General features: G+C 47.4%; 1 protein-coding gene across 9 annotated transcripts in view; it reads left to right on the top strand.

The window, feature by feature from the left end:
* Positions 1–18,414, top strand: part of KLHL3 (kelch like family member 3) — a 157,050-nt gene extending 138,636 nt beyond the window's left edge. For 8 of the 9 annotated variants that reach the window (XM_034656059.1, XM_034656057.1, XM_034656054.1 and 5 more), the window contains 3 exons: positions 2,556–2,684; positions 6,871–7,011; positions 9,231–11,875. In XM_034656059.1, coding sequence (XP_034511950.1) covers positions 2,556–2,684; positions 6,871–7,011; positions 9,231–9,529 — 569 coding nt within the window. In that variant the 3' untranslated portion in view covers positions 9,530–11,875. Of the gene's footprint in view, positions 1–2,555; positions 2,685–6,870; positions 7,012–9,230; positions 11,876–13,783 lie in introns of those variants that run through there. The other variant, XM_019803238.2, reaches the window with a different exon arrangement.
* The last annotated feature ends 369 nt before the right edge of the window (positions 18,415–18,783 follow it).

Here is an 18,783-nt window from a genome sequence, read left to right as displayed (position 1 = left end):
GGTCAGGTGGGTGGGAAGGATGAGGTCTGGGGCACAGTTAGACAGGGCTTTGTAGTTTATAAAGGGCTCTTTTATATACAAATTTTGTTCCCCAATTCCTTTTGAAGGAGATAGGCAGGGCTTTGATTTTCTCCATTCTCCAGATGGGGAAATGGAGTGCCAGAGGGGCACGTGATGTGCCCATTAGTCAACGGCACAGCCAGTCCTTGAGCGCAGGTCTTCTGACTCCCAACTCAGTGCTTTTTCCATTATGCTACACTCTTTCAGACCATTAGCAAATGCTAATAGGGAGTTTTATAAATACATATGAATTCAGTGTATTAAAGTATAGAATATGATTTGGACTAAAACGTTATCCTTTGTAGGACAACACTGATTCATTAGCCTGTCCTGAAAGAGGGAATTTAGCTGGAATACCTGTGCATTTGGACTTGTATGCAGACATTCTCTCTCTCTCTCTCTCATGTGCACCCCCCGAGAACACACGTACTTGCTCTGGGGAGAGTGTAATGTGCAGTGATTAGACATTAACAGAAATATTCTTTTCTCTCACTGCCTTTCTTGGTTTGTACCAGTATTACATAAATTTCCATTTAAAAGTACATCGTTCTAACAGACTAAATAAGTCATCCTGGTGAGTGCAAGGATTTTGTCCTCCTATCAAGATAAATTGCTTTTTGCAATCTCATCCTCCTGGTGGAACAGAAATTGATTTGTCTGCCAAATGTAAGTGCTTTGTCTAGCCACCTTCCCATTTCCCCCCCTGTTCCTCAGCCAGGAATATCAAACAATAGAGTAGGGGTTAAAAATAGCAAGGCCCTGTTAAGAGACTCAAGGAGAAACCTTGAGTGGGTATTTTTTCAGCTGACGCAAGGTCGATATGGTTGGTGGGGGTTAGAGAAGTTACCTCCATGATGATGCTTTGAAAGCGTCCCCTTGACAAGGGCTCCTGGGAGCACGTTCTGTGTGTGGGAGGAATGCTGTCTTGTAGTGTGCTGTTGATAGATGACAGCCTGGCAAGGTGTTGATCTTGTGCACCCTGACTCTGAAGCTCTCTGGCTGTGGGTCACCCTCAGCAGCAGAGGGGCCTCCTCACAGCTCTGATGAGAATGTTTCAGAAGGATCTTATGGGGCCTCTGATTCCCTGTGGCCTTATAGGTACGGTTCTGCATGTTGTCATGGTCCTCTCCTCTCTCTCCCCGTCTCCTGCCATGGCTGCCTGGTCTCAGTGACCCTGAGGGGACCCTCGGGAGCTTCTCTTCTCCTCCACATGCCAGGCCTTCCTCCTCTCTGAGTGACTTAGGCTTTGGTGAGTGGTGGACAGCTGGGTGGGTAGTCGGTCGTGTCCTGGCCAGCACACATCACAGGAGCAGCCTGGACTCTGGAAGAGCTTCTGGATCAGGCATTTTTCTTCTGGCTTAGGTAAGGGCGGAACTGGGGAGGAGGTGTCCCTTTCTTTTGAAAGTCCACTGGAAAGGACTCTAGGGCAGAAAACAAAACCAGCCTCCATGATAGAGGAAGAAACAATTTTACATTTGATAGGGCAATAGTCGTGATGGTATGGCACAGTTTTGAGCCTCTTTCTAACTTAAAAGAATTACAGACTTCCAAATAATAGTTGTACTTTTGTTATCTCTCCCTTAGTAAAGCACACAGTGACAAACATCTTTTAATTAGTAACTCTGTTAAGTGGATTGGCGCTGGGTGGTGTTTATTTAGTCTACAGCTAGTGTTTAAGATCTTTGTTATAACTCTTTTGTTCTCCATCAATCTGTGGCCCATAGGTGAGGTAGGACTTCCCCGCGGCCCCCCCCATAAGGGGGGGAGGGTAGAGAGAGGAGACCCTCCATATTGGAATCTGCTCTCTGGGAGCGCTCTAGTGCCCATTTCCTGCCCCTTGTCCAGCCTCACGCTCAGCCCCAGGCAGAAATGATGCTTTTGGGAAGCAGCTTACGGTATTTTTATTTTAAAAATGGGTAGTGGTGTTTCGGGGATCTTGTGCATGGCTCAAAGGTCACAAGGGAGCTGAGAGATGGCTTCCAGCCAGCCCGGCCCAGAGCACAGGCAGAACACTCCACCCACGCGCTCCATTTGCTGGCATTGTGGTTGGAGCGCACGACTGATGGTGAACACAGGGTTTGAGTTCTCACTGAATATTTTCCTGTATTTGTTTTGTCTGCTCTTGTGAGCCTTTAGCCAGAAAGTCACCCTGCCTGCGTGTAGCTGGGGCCCTCTAGCTTTTCGTGTCTTTGTCGCCTTATTCTGGAGAAGGTCTCATGTCGTGCACTAGCAAGAGTAGGCTGAGCCCCTTCGGGCGGTGCCAGGCCATAGCTCTGCTTGGGGTATATAAGGTGCTTATTTAGAAAGATGCTCAGTACTGCTTCAGGGAGCCTCACGGCTCACAAGGAAGTAGAAGGGATGTGAAGAATGCTTAGTCTGGTGTGTGGTCCCTCCAGAGGAAAGGGGCCCTGAACTCTGATGGAGGTGAAGGTGCCCCCGTGGGTTAAAGATGGGGTTTCAGCCGGCACCACCCTCAGCCACCGCATCTGTTCCAGGGAAGCTGTATGCTGTCGGAGGTTACGACGGGGCTTCTCGCCAGTGCCTGAGCACCGTGGAGCAGTACAACCCGGCAACCAATGAGTGGACATACGTGGCGGACATGAGCACCCGCCGCAGCGGAGCAGGTACGGGGAGCCTCAGGGTGCAGGCTGTGTCTGATCTGCTCTCAGGTGGGTCTGGAAACCAGCAGGTGCATGTTCTACCTGATTTTACCTTCCCGTTCTTTCCTTCTATTTATTTTTAAAAAAAATTTTTAGATTTATTTATTTATTTGAGAGAGAGAGAGCTCACAGAGGGAAAGGGAGAAGCAGACTACCCTGATGAGCAGGGAGCCCGATGTGGGGCTCGATCCCAGGACCCTGGGATCATGACCTGAGCCGAAGGCAGACGCTTAACCGACTGAGCCCCCCGGGCACCCCCCCGTTCTTTCCTTTTAAAGTCTGCGACGCCACTGGCACCTCATGACTCAACACAAGTCCCTCGCGGGAGATATTCTCTTCACCATCCTCCCTTCCATTTCTGTGGAGATGTCCACATCCCTGGGAAGTGAAGTCTCGCTATGTGCTGCATGCTGTCCTAATAAGTACCTTCTGTACTTGAATTTATTTTATCCTCACCACTGCCCTAAGAGGTGGACACAACGTTAGTGCCACTCAACAGAAAGTAAGTTGGCCAGGGGGCGAGTCCTTTGCCCAAGGTCGTATACCTGGTAGGATAGGATTCCCACTCAGCTTTGTGTCCAAAGTTAGCGTTTTTGACCCCTAAATGATTACAGTCTCATTCTTAAAAAGTGGCAGGGTGAGCACAGCTGTGCCAGTGTGGTGGATGAAATGAAAGCCTGCCTGTCTGGAGTCTCTGTCTTGGGGGTTGAAAGCCAAGCTGTCATTGTTCCTATTTGGAGATAAACTTCTCTCTCTCTCCCTGCTCGCCCTCCCCCCCCTCCACCTCCTCCCCTCATGCAAAGGGAAGGCCTTCGCAAGTGTGGCTCACTTCTGAATCCTGTGGGAAGACTAGGGGCCGTGGGCTCCTTGGAGATTTTCCAGGAAGTGGAGCCATCATCTTAGAGGCCCAAAGAAAGGGTCTGAGAGGACAAACAGAGACACTGGACACTGGGCCCTGGCTCTCCGTTCTGGTTCTGTCGGGGGGTGGTGGGTGTTGACCAGCCTGGGACTGGTGGGAAGGTTGTGTGCCTTCCGCCAAGGGAAGCCACCATTGGGGGTTTTCACCTTTCTCTTTTTTGTGTTTTTTAAAATTGAGGTGTAACTGACATACAACACTGTGTGAGTTTCAGGTCTACCACATCAGTACTTGGTATTTATATATATTGTGAATTGATCACCACATACACTGACAACGGCCACCACACATAGTCTTAAAATTTTTTTTGTTGTGATGAGAATTTTTAAGATCTACTTTCTTGGCAACTTTCAGATGTGAAATACAGTATTATTAATTATAGTTGCCATGCAGTACAGGACATCCCCATGACTTTTTAATTTTATAACTGGAAGTTTGTACCTTTTGACCAGCTTCGCCCTTTCGGCCTACCCTCTAACCCCCTGCCCTTGGCTACCATCAGTCTGTTCTCTACACTGTGAGTTTTGATTTTTTTTTTTTTAAGACTCCACATATACGTGGAGATCATATGATATTTTCTCTGTTTGACTTATTTTACTTAGTATAATGCCTTCAAGGTCTTTCTTTTTTTATATCTTTTCTTTTTTGTATTTTTGAAGATTGAATTGTGATCTCACTTTATAGTACCGAACACATGACCACTTCCTCAGCATTCCTTAAAAATTATGCTTTCTTAATATTATTCAGAAAGCTTTGTGTGCTCACTGGTTAGAAGAGAAAAAAGGTGTATGGTCCCATTTAAGAAGCGTTTGTGTTTGGAATGCTATTTTTAGTGGGCTTGTTTCTGCTGCTTCTGACCAGTTGGCCCTTCCTGAACAGAACATGGAGCAAATGCCTGGAAGTCAGGATACCCGTGCTTTAGTGCTGGGTCTGCTTGAACTTGCCACGCGACCTTGGGCATGTCTCTTCCCCCTTTCTGGCTTCTGATTCGTCAGGCGTGAAATGAGTGGGTTGTAGTAGATGTTCCTTAGGGGGCAGGGTAATTCCCACATCCTTTGGCTCCTCTCCCTTCATAGAGCTCTTTTAATAATTATGGTTTATGGAGTCTTGGTAGAGTTGTCTCTGAACCTCCTAGGAATCCTCTGTGACTTGAGGTGTGAGAGCAAGTTCAAAGCTCAAGGATATAGGGCCAGCTCAGGAGGAGTTTGCAGCCCTGAGATACAGGGCTGCTTATAGTATGTCTCAAGCAGGAAGTGTGGAGGGGCAGCCCTGAGTGGAGCCACTAGCTCAGACCTGCCTCATCTGCCTTAGAGCTGCCTCTGGGGGCGAACAGCTCTGTCTCTGCCTGGCTTCCCAGGGATTGTTGCTGTGTGGAGTTCACTTGAGCTGCCCTTACCTTTACCTGGGCTAGCAGCCCTTTACAGTGGCATCTCTCCTGCATGTGTCCCTGGGTTAACTCAATTTAGGGGATGCTCTGTCTGCCAGAGGCGGACTCTTTACTCACCTTCCTGTCAGAGCCCTGCTGTCAGGCTCCCAGATCAGCTTTCATTTCGTTCTTCACGTCCCTAAGATTTGGGAAAGCCGCACCTCCAGAGTGGAGAACCCACATATTTGGATGATGAGTGTTCTTTGGTGGCTGAAGACTCAAAGACTCTGGTCTCTGGCTGCCTCTGGCGCTTTAAAGTGCCAGGAGCCCCCATGGCTCTGGGTCCGGAAGACCTCTGCATGAACATTTGTGGTAGAGGCTACAGAAGGACAGGGGGGGACCCCAAGGGTCTGGAATGCTGCTTGCTTCTTCAGTAGGGCGTGAGCCATGCTAGCAAATGGTTGGGGGGTAAAGAGTCCAACTCTGGGACCAGGCTGAGCTGGATCCTGCTGAGCTTGGAAGAGGGGTGGGCAGATGAGGCTGCTTTGGAACACGGTGAATTGTCTTAAACCCAAGTCTGTTAGCTAGCCGTTGTTGATACAACACCACCATCTGCTGTTAGTTTCGGGCAACTGAGAACCCACTAGCATAGCAGCATAATTGCTAGATGGGATTTTACATATTTCGTCATTCAAACAATAAACCCAGTACCGCCAGGCACAGGGAAACAGATGAGATAAAATAGACAGGGTCCTTGTCAATGGGAACCTTATGTCCTAGAAATCGAGGGCTCAGGTCTGACGCCTGGCTGCACATCCCCAAATCACCTGAGGTCCTTGTTCTCATTCCCAGCCAGGGTCTCCAGGAATGAGGCCCTGGAATCTCTCTTTGCAAAATCTCCCCACTCGATTGAGAGGCAGCCTGTCGTGGGGCAGAGTAGTCCGTGGTCCCCTGGAGCTACCCATGCAGTCCCGCTCCTTCGCTTTGCAGGTGGGAGAACTGAGGCCTAGAAGGGGCAAGTTAAAGACACAGGTCCAGACCCCACGTATCCTGGCCATGAGGTCAGTTGCTCTTTCGGGGGTCCTGGGCCACCCTCCTTCCTGCTGGCTTTTATTCCCATGACTTGCATGAAAGGATTTTAAAAGGTTCTTCTAAATCCTGCCCGCGATGCCATTCTGGGAGTCGGCTCAGGCCTCTCAACATGGGGAGTGATGGAATGCCTCTCTCCACTGCAAGCTGAGAGGAGAGCACGTGCCAGAAGGGATGGGTTCTGCTTCCCAGGCAGGGCCGTCTGCGTGGTAATGACGTCAGCACAGCTGCTGCACAGCTCGTTTCCAGTTTGCACTCTTCCTGCACAACCAGTATGATAGAAGGCTGAGGAATACGAGTAATACAACATTGTAGAAAAACTTGGCAACACAGACAGCCCAAAGGGAGGCCAGATTTGACCCTCTGTAAATAACTACTCTTAAAGTTTTGGAGGGTGTCTTTCAGTCTTTTTTTTTTTTTCTTTTCTCTTTTTTCTTTGCACATGAACTCTCTCTCCCCCATGTTATACCCACGTACATACACACACACGTATGTGTATATACATATATGTATGTATATATGTATATTTATGTTTCTTTAAATAGACACGGGGTCATTTTTGCTTTATCTATAGGGGATTCTCAGGTTGACAGTCTTAGGAGTCAGGCAGGCTGTCATTCTGTGTGTTCTACAGATGAGGGCACTGAGGTCCAGGGGAACAAACCAGCACTCCCCAGGTTGCCCTGCTGGTGATGGCTGCCCAGGACCAGACGCCAGGCCTCCTGGTTTCTGGTGGTGTTTGCCAGTCTGAGGTTGGGATGCTGTGCTCTGCTTTTCAGGGGTCGGGGTGCTCAGTGGCCAGCTGTATGCCACAGGTGGGCACGACGGGCCCCTGGTGAGGAAGAGCGTTGAAGTTTACGATCCCGGAACAAACACCTGGAAGCAGGTGGCAGACATGAATATGTGCCGGCGTAATGCAGGTAATGTGACTGCTCTCTCCTTCTGCCCTTGGGGGGGGGTGTGGGTGCAAACACCAGCTATAAGAGTAAGGCAGAGTGGAGAGACTCCCAGATCCTGGGCCCAAGCTTGTACCTCAAACGGGAGTAGTCGTTCACCAGGTAGGTGCTGGGCTAGGAGAGGGGAGAGCTGAGGAACACAAACACTAGCCACAGAGTCCCCCACTTAGATGCAAGGGTCTGATGACTTTGTACACATGTGGACGCAGACCCAAAAAAGCCCTCTGACTGCCATCAAAACCCCCTGCCCACTGGCTCTGTTGGGTAGCTAAGCACAAGGCTATATGGACGTGGCCAGTCAGTGATGCTTGGTTCTGTGTTTTTTGTTTTTTTTTTTAAGATTTTACTTATTTATTTGACAGAGAGAGGCAGCGAGAGAGGAAACACAAACAGGGGGAGTGGGAGAGGGAGAAGCAGGCTTCCCACTGAGCAGGGAGCCTGATGCAGGGCTTGAACCCAGAATGCTGGGATCATGACCTGAGCCGAAGGCATACGCTTAACGACTGAGCCACCCAGGTGCCCCAGTTCTGTGTTTTCTTTGCCAGTACCTGAGAGCCTCTCACTTCTCACCTGAAACCCATCTTCTTCCTTTTAGGGGTAACAGGGCCCTAATTCATTCTCCAGTAGGAGCACTTCCCATATTCCTCATTTTGTACCTCCTATCTCTCTGTCCCCTCCCTCTTTTCCTTCCTGTGGGAATGATTTATCTTAGAGTGTTTAGATTTTTATTCTGGGAGCCTGATATCCCTATTCAACTCTTTGCTTTAACAACTTTGCCCTATGGATCATGTCCTATGTTGGTATATCTTGTTTTATGCCTCTGTGCTCTAGGAAAGTGTTGGCTTAGCTTAGCTTCCCAGGCTGGAAAGACAAACAGGTGACCTTCAGGCAGATTTATTTCCTTTATTCTCAAATTACGTATTTGCTAAACTCATTTGTAGCTCATATGTTGAAAGTGTAAACAGAGGGGAGTTTATTAGTTTGCCCATTGCCTGAGCCTGCTGTGATAACTTGGTATTTGGCCTTAAGACCCATGAGCGAGGGATTACAGAACCCCCGAGACAGCTAGTGTATCAAGAATCTGAGAATTAAGTTTAGATGTCAGTGTGTATATATGTACACATTCATGTAGAAATATTTCTTTTTTTTTTATAGCAAAAGCAGAATCCTGCTTAATGCTGTTTTATAAACTGCTTTTCTAATCCACTTTACAATCTTTTGTGACTATCTTTTTATCACCCGAAATAGATTTACATGATATTTTAAATGGCTGTATCACAATTTAAATATCTCATCTACTATTGGACATTTAGGTTATTTCCATTTTTTCTATCAGTAATGCTTTTGTTACTATAAATGGCCCTATGGCGAATCAGTGCACACATCTCGAATTATTTCTTTAGAATATGAGTCCAGGAGTGAAATTTTTGAGCCAGAGGGAGCATATTTGCTTTTAGTACCATCCAGGAAACTGGTACATTTTATCCTCTCACCAGTATTTGAGATTATCATCATCAGTACTTACAGTTACTGCTTCTTGAACATCACCAACCCCTTCATGTAGTTGAAAGAAGACATAGTGTACCAGACCACGGCCTTGTAAACTCTTGATGAGCAAAACAGCATTTTCCTACTGTCGGCTCCCTGCAGCATGAGACTTTGCCCTCAAACCAGCTCTCCAGGAGATCAGGGTGGGAGGAACGCCTTGTCCCTGGGAACTGCGTGTGGGTTTAGATCTAAGTCATGTGGAGCCATCACGGACACAACCATTAGCCACACAGTATGGGTATAACAGTGTTTATCAGGGCAAACTTACAAGCAGAACACGAGTAGCGTGTGTGAGATTCCCTGATCATAGCTCAGTCTGCACGTGGGAGGCTGCATGCTCCGGTAGAGAGGGACCCTGACCGATAATGCTCTCTAAGTATTGATAGGGTCCAGGGCCAGGAATGTCCACGGGAGCATGTAGCAGTGAGAGCTCCCTGGTTGGAGAAGTGGCCTTCTTAGAAAGGGGGGATCCTCGGGGCCCAGTGGTTGTCGTCGGGCAAAATCAGACCTAAGAGCTGGTTCATTGGGCTACCTTGAAGGGGAGGAGGGGCGCCTCCAGGGCCGTCCACGTTTGTTTCCCATCCATTCCGTTCGTGGCTCCTGCTGTAATGTCTCCTATGGCCTCCACTTCCCAGGAGTCTGTGCAGTGAACGGGCTCCTGTATGTGGTCGGAGGGGATGATGGATCGTGCAACTTGGCTTCGGTGGAGTACTACAATCCTGTCACCGACAAATGGACGCTGCTGCCGACCAACATGAGCACGGGGCGGAGCTACGCAGGTCAGTGTGCTGCACCCCAGCCACACCTTCACCCCCGCCCCACCCCTGCACAGCTGGAGGTGAGCTTGCCTAACGTGGGACCTGGGACCGAGTGCCTCCTCCAGGGATGGCTGGTAATTGTCACATGTCACCACTCCATCATTCTGTACCCATGACAGGTACCCTTTTTTTAAATTTTATTATTTTATGTTAGTGACCATACAGTACATCATTAGTTTTTGATGTAGTGTTCCAGGATTCATTGTTTGCGTATAACACCCGGTGCTCATCACAACACGTGCCCTCCTTAATACCCTTCACCGGACTAGCCCATCCCCCCACCCCCCTCCCCTCTGAAGCCCTCAGTTTGTTTCCCGGAGTCCATAGTCTTTCATGGTTTGAAAGACAGTTACTCTTAATGAGCATGGGTTTCCCCAACGAACCTGAACGTAGGCCCAGAATTCTTTTTAATACCTGTGTTGCCGGGAGCCACTTCCAACTGCTGTGATTTGTCATAAGAGGTTTTAGAATTTCATTGCCATTTCTGGGCTCCTAGGTGGAATAAGATACAGTTCTTGCTTTCCAGAAATTTAATTGGAACGATAAGATCTGTCTACATGAAATAGGACATTCAAGGCAATGTATACATAACTTCTCAATGGAATGTGTTATGCTGTCTGCATTTTAAGGCATGACCAGTGAGAACTTACGGGTGGAAATGAGGCTTGATCAGCTCTGAAGGTGGGACCTGCCCTTTGCCAGGGACTCCCTCCCTGTGCCAGAGGGCGGTGTATTAGGTCCACTGTGTGCATTCGCTGTCATCTTTTCAAGAACCCTGTGGGTGAATGGGACCGTATCCTTCCATTTTACAGGTGATGAAACTGAGGTTTGGAGAATCTAAGTCACCCGCCCAAGACCACCTGGCTAAAAAATGACAAAGTCAGAATTCAGACTCAGATCTGACTCCTGAGCCCCTGCCCTTTGTACTATCTCCGCTGAGGGGGTAAAGCACTCCTGGCAAGAGGCGGAGGCAGGAGTAAGGAATGACGCTGCTGTAGAGGCTTATTACTGGGGAGTGTGTGTGATGGGCTCAGTGAGGTTTGGGAAGGCGGACCGAAGTTGGTGCTGCTGACGCCAGGGGTCTGTAGGGAGACAAGCAGACTCCTTTACCCTTGATATAGCTCAGTGACCTGTACCTCGTCTTCCAGAAACTGTGATAGAGGTAACAGTTATTTACTGAGTACATAACGGTGTGCCAGGCATGACCCAAAGGATTTGACAACCACAGTCTCCTTCAGCGTACATCACGACTCCATGGGTATTCTGATTCCCTTTTTGCAGTAGAAGGTCAGTCATTCTGTCTTGTTTGGATTGCAATGCAAAGGAAGGTTGTGCTGTGCAGGCTTGAAGGGCTTGTATCCCATGTTGTCAACACAGGCCCTCAGCTGCAGTGAATTGATTTTAATTTTTTCCCTTGTTTAGGATTTTTGTCAACTAACTATAAAAGATTTTAGAGGCATGTTGGTCTTTGGGTGATTCTCTTCTCAAGATTAATTATTAGAACTATTAGTACTTTCATTCTCTTTTCAAAGCTGTCATGGGAAGAGCAGGGCATTTTCAAGTACGAAGCAGCGAGGCCAATGAGGGGTCCTCCCTTGGCTCCTAGTGGACCTTAATGAGAGGGGAAGATTTAGGTGTAAGTGGTTAGAATTTCACATATGTACTGAATATTTCATGTCTACCTCTTTATTGTCTGTCTACTCTAGAAGTAGGGGGGAAGAGACAAGCAAACGTGCAATTTTGTCTTCAACTCCATTAACTGAGTGAATCCTTTTTTTTTTTTTTTTTTAGAATCTGAAGAAATTTGCCTGAAATGCAGAGATAGGTGTTAGTGATTCATTTGAAGTATTATTTATGATAGCAAAGAACCGAGAACTACTTAATGTCTGACATCAGGGAAATAGTTAAACTGTGGAATATTTGTACAGTGGGAGTGTTTTTAATGTCATGAGAACCTGTTTGTGACAGGCTGTGGGCTTAAAAGGGAGGACGCACAAGGTATGTACCACATGAGCTCGGTCAAGTTAGTCCTGCATCATGGACGTTTGAGTAGCGACTGCTTAAAGAAGGGGATATTGGAGTCAGATCTCAGCTTGAGTTCCAGCTCGGCCACTTGGCCTGGGACTCTGGGCAAGGTAATTGGTCTGACTGAACTTCTCGTTATCTCATTTGTAAAATGAGAATAAAATCAAACAAGTCTCTTATAGCTGTTACGCAGTAATATGGGGAATGGTTAGCACAGCGTCTCCCTGCATGTAGCAGCCACTTGGTAGATGATCACAATTATTTTTAGAAGCCAGGAAATAGTCCAAAAAGATAATGGTGATTCTCTTTGTATGAAGGGATTCAAAAAATTTTTTTCCTTTTGTTCTTCTGTGTTTTCCAGATTTCCGAAATGAGAATATTTTACTTTTTTGAAAGATTTTATTTATTTGGAGAGAGAGACAGACAGAGAGCATGCAGGTGGCAGGGAGGGGCAGAGGCAGGGGGAGAGCGAGAATCTCAAGCAGACTCCACCCTGAGCATGGAGCCCCACACCCGGCTCAATCCTGGGACCCTGGGATCATGACTAAAATCAAGAATCGGCCACTTAACTGACTGAATGATCCAGGCGCCCCAAGAATATTTTACTTTTATAATTAGAAGAGGAGGTTTATTTTATTTTTTATATTTTTATTTTTTATATTTTTTTTATTTATTTGAGAGAGAGCAAGAGAAAGCACACACAAGCAGGGGGAGGGGCAGAGGGAGAGGGAAAAGCAGGCTCCCTGCTGAGCAGGGAGCCCAATTCAAGGCCTGATTCTAGGACTCTGAGACCATGACTCAAGCCTAAAGCAGACAGTCAACTGACTGAGCTAACCCAGGTGCCCCCAAAAGAGGAAGTTTATATAAAAAAAGCAATACAGGACCCTGCTTTTCTTTCTTCTTCTTTTTTTTTTAATGCTACCTTACAAAAGAATCCTGAGGTGCAGGTGAGATATTGTCAAAGTCAGGCAGCACATCTGGGTCTGGGGACTGTGGAGCTGCCCACCTCTGAGCTTTCCTATCTGCATCTTATCCAGAACTCACATGCAGTCGGTGTCTTAGCAGAATCTGACCACTGGGGTATCCTGGCATTTCTTTTAGCAAAATTCTCTCAATCTCATCTGCAGCCAGAAGATTTTATAGTTGTGGGAATATGTTAAAGTAAGGCTCCAGTCAGTTACACCGTGCCAGTAGACCTTACCTGTAAATTAGGATTTTGTTTAGTAGCAGATACTAGAAGAGCAGGTAGGTACTTGCTTAAGTAAGGAGCGAGGGTATCTGTCTCAGGGAGAAAGAAGTCCAGAAGTCCAGGGCTGGTCTAGGGCTCAGGCTGTCGTTGAAAAACCAGGTTTGCCCTGCCTTTCCTATTTTGCCAGCTTTACCAATAGCTGCCACCACTGCCTTGTGCCATGTGTAAGAATTCTTCCGGGCAGGGCAGTGGACAGAGCCAGAGCTGCAGCTGTGGCAGATGTGCATTTACAACGGTCTCGGCCAGGCCTGGGGCACGCCGCACTGCCAGCTGCAAGGCAGTCTGGGAAGCTGAGTTGATCACATGCTGGTCTCTGCCGTTGTGGACAGCAAGTAGAAGGGAGGTCAGCTGAATCCACCTACAGTATTTGCCACATTGCAGAGACATTCTAGGGTCATCTGTGGATTTATGAGGTTAGCCATGGCATATGGTTCACTTTGTCTAAAACCATAACACAGACAGAGATGTCTGGACTGTTTTTCTGAGCATAGCATTTAGCACAGGAGTGGTCTTTCCATCAAGCGACATCAAACGGTATGGGTGCTGAGCCTCAAGAGGTCAGTGGACTTGCCTCAGGCTGCACTGTAGCTCGACTGGTGGCAGAGCTAGGACTAGCTCTAGGACTAGGCAGAGCTAGGCATGCAGTTTTTCTTACTTGCATGAAGTCAGTTCACTGTTTTTCAGTTCACTTCAGTGTCTTGTCAAAGTAGGCATGAATCACTGTCACTTCTCTTACAGTGATGGAGAGGTAGAGCCATGGAGCTGCCTCCGGGCATCCGGTGACGGCGAGGAGTGTAATGATGCTGAGTTCTGGGGTTGGAAAAGGAGTCCTTGAGATAGGAGCCATGTCCATGTGATGATGCGAGGGGAGCCCACTAAGCTGTGGTGCTGAAGGACTGTGCTTGTGGGTTCAAATGTCTTGCCGGGACTTGGCCGTTAGGTTAGAGTTCTCAGGCCCTGCGGTGTTTGGATATAGATGTGCCCCTTTCCCTTGACTGGGGCTTTAGGATGTCTTGGACTCATGACATGAACTCCTTGGGACTCTGAATACCTTTGAAGAAGCTCAGTTGCTAACTTTCTCTCCCTTTCGTCTTAGGTGTTGCTGTGATTCACAAGCCCTTGTGACCCCCATGCCCATTTCCAGGAGGTGGAGGAGGGGAGGGGTGCTGCCTGTGACTCAGAGCAGTGGCACCGTGACTGCCGGCTGCCACTCACTGCCAGTCTGCAGTGGAGCAAGAAGTGGCCTCCACCGTGGCCAAGTGGCATCCTGCGTGGATACTGGTGACCTGCCTCCTGCTCCCCTGAAGTGTTCGGGCCTCCCCCCTGAGCAGTGGGTTTCTGATAGCTCCCAGCAGCACCTTGGGGCTTTTTTGTATGTTTCTGGGGAACACCTGAGAACCTGATTGTGAGTGTGTGCATGTGTGTGTGTGTGTGTGTGTGTGTGTGTGTGTGTAGAACATGGTGTTTTACTAAGTTGGGGGATGTGTGACAGTCTACTGGATTTCTTTACTACTGATCCTTCTGTGCTGAAAATCAAATCACAGAAACCTCTCTTCTGGATTTGCCCCATGGGAACCCCAAGATTACTAAAGCTGCTGTCTTCTGGAGGTCTGGTTGGACAGGCCAGGAATGTCCAGAAGTGACTGGTGATGGGGGTGTTGCTTTGACCATGCCCCCTGATTGGCTCTGACTCCTGGCACAGTCTGCAGAAGGACTGGACATTCTTGAGCCTGCACTGTGTCTTCCATGTGCTAGGACTAGGAACAGATGGGGTCCCCAGCCCCTCCCCTGGGTGCTCTTCCTTGGGCTCTCCTCTAGGAAGCAGCTGAGAATTGCCTAGTCCTTGGGCCACTGGCTTTGAGGTTGTGGATTCCAGGCTTGGGAGATTTTGTATCTCTTCAGTTGGGAAAACTAGATCTTTGGAGAAGCCTTGAGTATCACACTGGAGAAAAAAAATACATATATAAACATGAAAAACAAAAACAAAACAACAAACCAAAGTGGTAAGGCAGTTCCTGCCTAAAATGGTCTCAGAGAGGATCCTACCGCTGGGTTTTCCTGGGATGGGACAGTCCGAATCTATACTTATTATCCAGGCTTAATTCTTCACAGCATCCCATTTTACTCTCAGAAGTGTTCTGGTTTGGAGGATAAATTAAAGGTCACCCTACCTCCAAACCCAAGGATATTTTTGCCCCTGCCTTGGGGGTCATATGTGATCTAGATGGACATGGATGGCTTCAGAGGGGTGTACCAGCTGGGGCTGGCCCTCAGCACTTGATGGCGACGGTCACGTCTGTCTGAGGACCTAGTCTTCCTTTTCTTGTGCTCTCCCCCTGTTCCAGGGCCTGTACTCTCTCTCTAACCCTCAGAATACCGGCTTCCTCCTTGTGTTACCTGAGAGGGAGGAGACCTTGGTAAATGCCCTGGATGTGTCATCTCTCTCAGGGTTACTTGCATTTTAAAAGAGGAGCTTGGTGAGAGCTTTGCTAATTCACAGGTAAAAATTACTAATGACAGAACTTCAAGCTTCTGGAGGGGGAGGTGGGTATTTGAGGGCACGTGGAATTATTTTCATTAAAAAAAAAGAAAGAAACGTGAAACCATTCCTCAGCTTGCAAGTCACTTATGTTGGAATTTGTGGCATAAGGAGGGAAGGTCTTGCGTCTGGAGAGTACTCTTACATCATGGGGGCTGGGCTTTAACGCTCCCCAATTTTGGGGTCCACTTACAGGAGTCAAGGGGCTTTATGAAACCTGATGTGGGACTTCTGAACTAACTGGGCTGCTCCCAAGCAGATACTGTAGGAGACTGGCAGCCCCCTCAACTCACCCCTGCAGTTAGAAAGCCAGTAGCCTCCCTAGCTAGTTGGCTGATTTGTGTATTTACTATATATTTTTTGTGCACTAAACACTCAACTCTCTTGAAGAAGAAACGTCTTCCTATGTTGAGCAGATGTTATTTCAATGAGACATTTGGAAGGCAGCACCAAGGCACCCGGAATTCTTAGCGGCTTTGGGAAGAGACTGAAATATCCAGCTTTGTCGGGCCTGGAGGAGATGCCGCCAAAGGAATCAAGGCATGTTTTCATTTCGGTGCTGTGTTCTCACCTGGCACTGGAGATGACCATGGTTTCAGACCTCTGCCTTGGCTTGGAGGCTGATGGAATGAGCTTTTTGTTGCCAGTGTTCTTCCTCACCGCCTGAGGAGGGTTTGGGACTTTGTTTTGGTTTCTGGTGGGGATGAGACGGGGCGGGGGGGGGTCCCATATGTGCTGTTCATGCAGCTCTTGATTTCAGACTGCAGGTGAACTTCCCACCCCCTTTCCCAACACCTAGGAGCTGGGCTTTGATGCATATGTGGGAGAGGTTCTTGTTTTTCATCTGCCCAGAGTGGGTCCCTTCCCTGAGAGCTCACCAGCCCTGTTTTCTGCTTTTGGAGTTTTGCTGTTGGTTCCACCTCCTGTCTCCCTTCCTGGGAAACACTGCCCCCTGCTGGTAGTACTGCTGAGGCCAAGTTCATCTCATCCTCGCGAGTCCTTTCTCACAGGGACTCCAACACTGACTGGTACGTCACCGCCAAAAAGCCATTTGGCTCTAGCTGCCCACAGATGCCATTTGAAACCTGCTGTTTCTCTATCACTAGGTACGATTCTTTCTCCACAGTGAACACAGGCGACTTGATTTCAAGTCTGTGCTGGTCACGTGGTAGGCAAACCCGTGGGCCCCCCATTCGGGTGGCCACAGCTGCTTGTGAATGCAGCTTTGCGGGTGGTATATCTGAAAGCTGATCGCAGTGATGAAATGGAATTACGGCCCAAGGTTAGAAGCCGCTTAGATGCCGCTTGGATACTAATTTGGACAATACAGAAGTCAGACTCTGAATTCCAAAGTTCCTTCTCCTAAGTACCTAATGGCATCTCTCCTTCTAAAAAGTTGCAGTATTATGCAAATGAAACTGACCTCATTTTCTGCTATGCAATAAGAATACTTAATTCTGTTTCATGACAAACCAGTGGCAATATCCCCTAACATGCTTTTTGAGCTGCGTTACTTTGATATCTGTTGTGTAATGTTTGTATATTCCTGAGCCAGAGCCAGAGCCTTTCAAAGATTGCCTTTTTATAAAACTGAAGCTATAGCATTCAGGCTAAACTTTTAATGTAGATATTTTTATAAGATAATTTTTTAGGATATTTGAATTGATTTTTATTATCCATGATAATGAAATATTCTGTTCTGTAAGTCTTTCACTCTCCTAGTTCATGCTTGTAGCTATTTTCCCTTTGCTTGTCACCCTCCAAAGACTGATTTTTCAGTAGTTCCAGATAGATGAGTCTTTTTGACTTTGAGTCCTTTTTCTTATTCCATATTCAAGGGAGATTGTTGGAAAACACAATCCCTGGTGTTTCTGGAATTGCTTAGGGACTAACGTTTAGCCTGACACAGCAATTACCCTACTATATTGCCTGGCCACTTTTTTTTTAGTGTCCGCTCTTTGCAAGGGGGAGGCTGGTTGGCCCGTCTCCTGGTGGCTCTCACTGCCTGGTGCTGAGCCTTGCACGCTGTGGCGTGGAGAAGCTCCAGAGAAAGGCCTGCCCTGCAGTGCATACTCCCAGGAGTTTCCTAGATCCAGCAAACCAATCCTCATTCTTTTCTGCCCTTTGTTCTTCTGAAGCTCCCACCAGCTAAAGGCCTTTGCTGCTGGATGATGTCCCTTTCAGAAGCATCTTCTCTGTGAACTTTGAAAGAGGGGTCATTCCTCATGATCATTAAGAATGTGTTAGGCATGTGCTTTACAAATGTTCACACTACACCTAAAACTTGTTTCTTGAGCTGTGTCTACACTCCAGGCTCTATTTTATGTATTTATCGGCCATTAGCCTCATTAAAACAGTCTCTTATTTTTATTATTATTGGGGCAGGCGCCATTGAATTGCCTCCATGCTCCCCATTTGCATCTTATTGGATCAGGTCAGAAGGTTGAGCAAACTCCTACTCCAGTAGGCTGGAGTTTTTAGGGCTTTGTTTGCCTGGAGAAGCAAGGAGGTTGGAATGTATTTTTTTTTTTTTTAAGAGTTTGCACTATTTAGAGTCCTAAGCCCCTCATGTTTGGCTGTGCCGTGTGTGCTGTGTGACCGAGCGGTGAGCCGGCCGCACTTTTGACATTTGGGAATGGAAGAGACTTCTAGAGTAGATAATCACCATCTCATAGCCCCTGCACAGCCTTTGTCATGGGGCTGAGTGACTCGTGGGTATGGCATCCACCAAGGCAGGAGTGCATATGACAGTGGCATTTGGAGAAACAAATTGCCCTAGTACTACGTTCTTGCCTTTGGTTGAGATTGAAAAATATTTCCCCCCAATTTCAGTGGCAATAAAGGACCGCTGTTGGACTTTTTCTTCAATTTGTATATGATGTATAAAATACTTTGAAAGAAGACTCAAGATGCTGAATGTGTATGTCTGTGTGGGTGCTCTGTCCACGCGGTTGTCCACAGGCAACCTGACTTGATCACTGATGCACTGTGAACACATTGCATCGGTAAGGTCCTTGATCTCCTATCATTTGCTTGGATGTTAGAGCCCATCTATCTTGTAAAAGAACACTTGTCATAGTCTCCATCAGTTACAGTGATAGCTGAAGAAACCGTTCTTCAAATGGATTATTTCAACAGGAATCAAGTTCTAGTTTCCCATATTTTATGTTAATTTTAATAAAAGCTGAACTGTGAAAACCTTTCTCAGTATTTTATTTCCATATTCCAGGTTCTCCGCTATGTCTTATTCCCATGTTATCTTCAGATTAAAATTTTTTTTCTTTAAGATCCACTGGACAGGGTCTGTGTACCAGGTTCTCTGTTCTCTGGCCTCAGCAGAGTGCCAGACCCAACAAGACCTTCTTCAGTGAGGCCCAGAGAGGCCAGTCCCTCCAGTAGGTGTTCGGTGGTGTGGGCACCTGTCCAGTGATCATCGTCAGGTGGGTGTGCTGGTCTCAGGCACGGAGGAGAGGAAACAGAGATCTGGCCAAAAATAAACATCGATTTTTAGAAGTTTTTTTAAACAATATCTAGATGTTTTTTAGGTGTCCTGTTAT

This window comes from Ailuropoda melanoleuca, chromosome 3 (assembly GCF_002007445.2).
Source record: "Ailuropoda melanoleuca isolate Jingjing chromosome 3, ASM200744v2, whole genome shotgun sequence".
NCBI lineage: Eukaryota > Metazoa > Chordata > Mammalia > Carnivora > Ursidae > Ailuropoda > Ailuropoda melanoleuca.
This window is presented reverse-complemented; position numbering and strand designations above follow the sequence as displayed.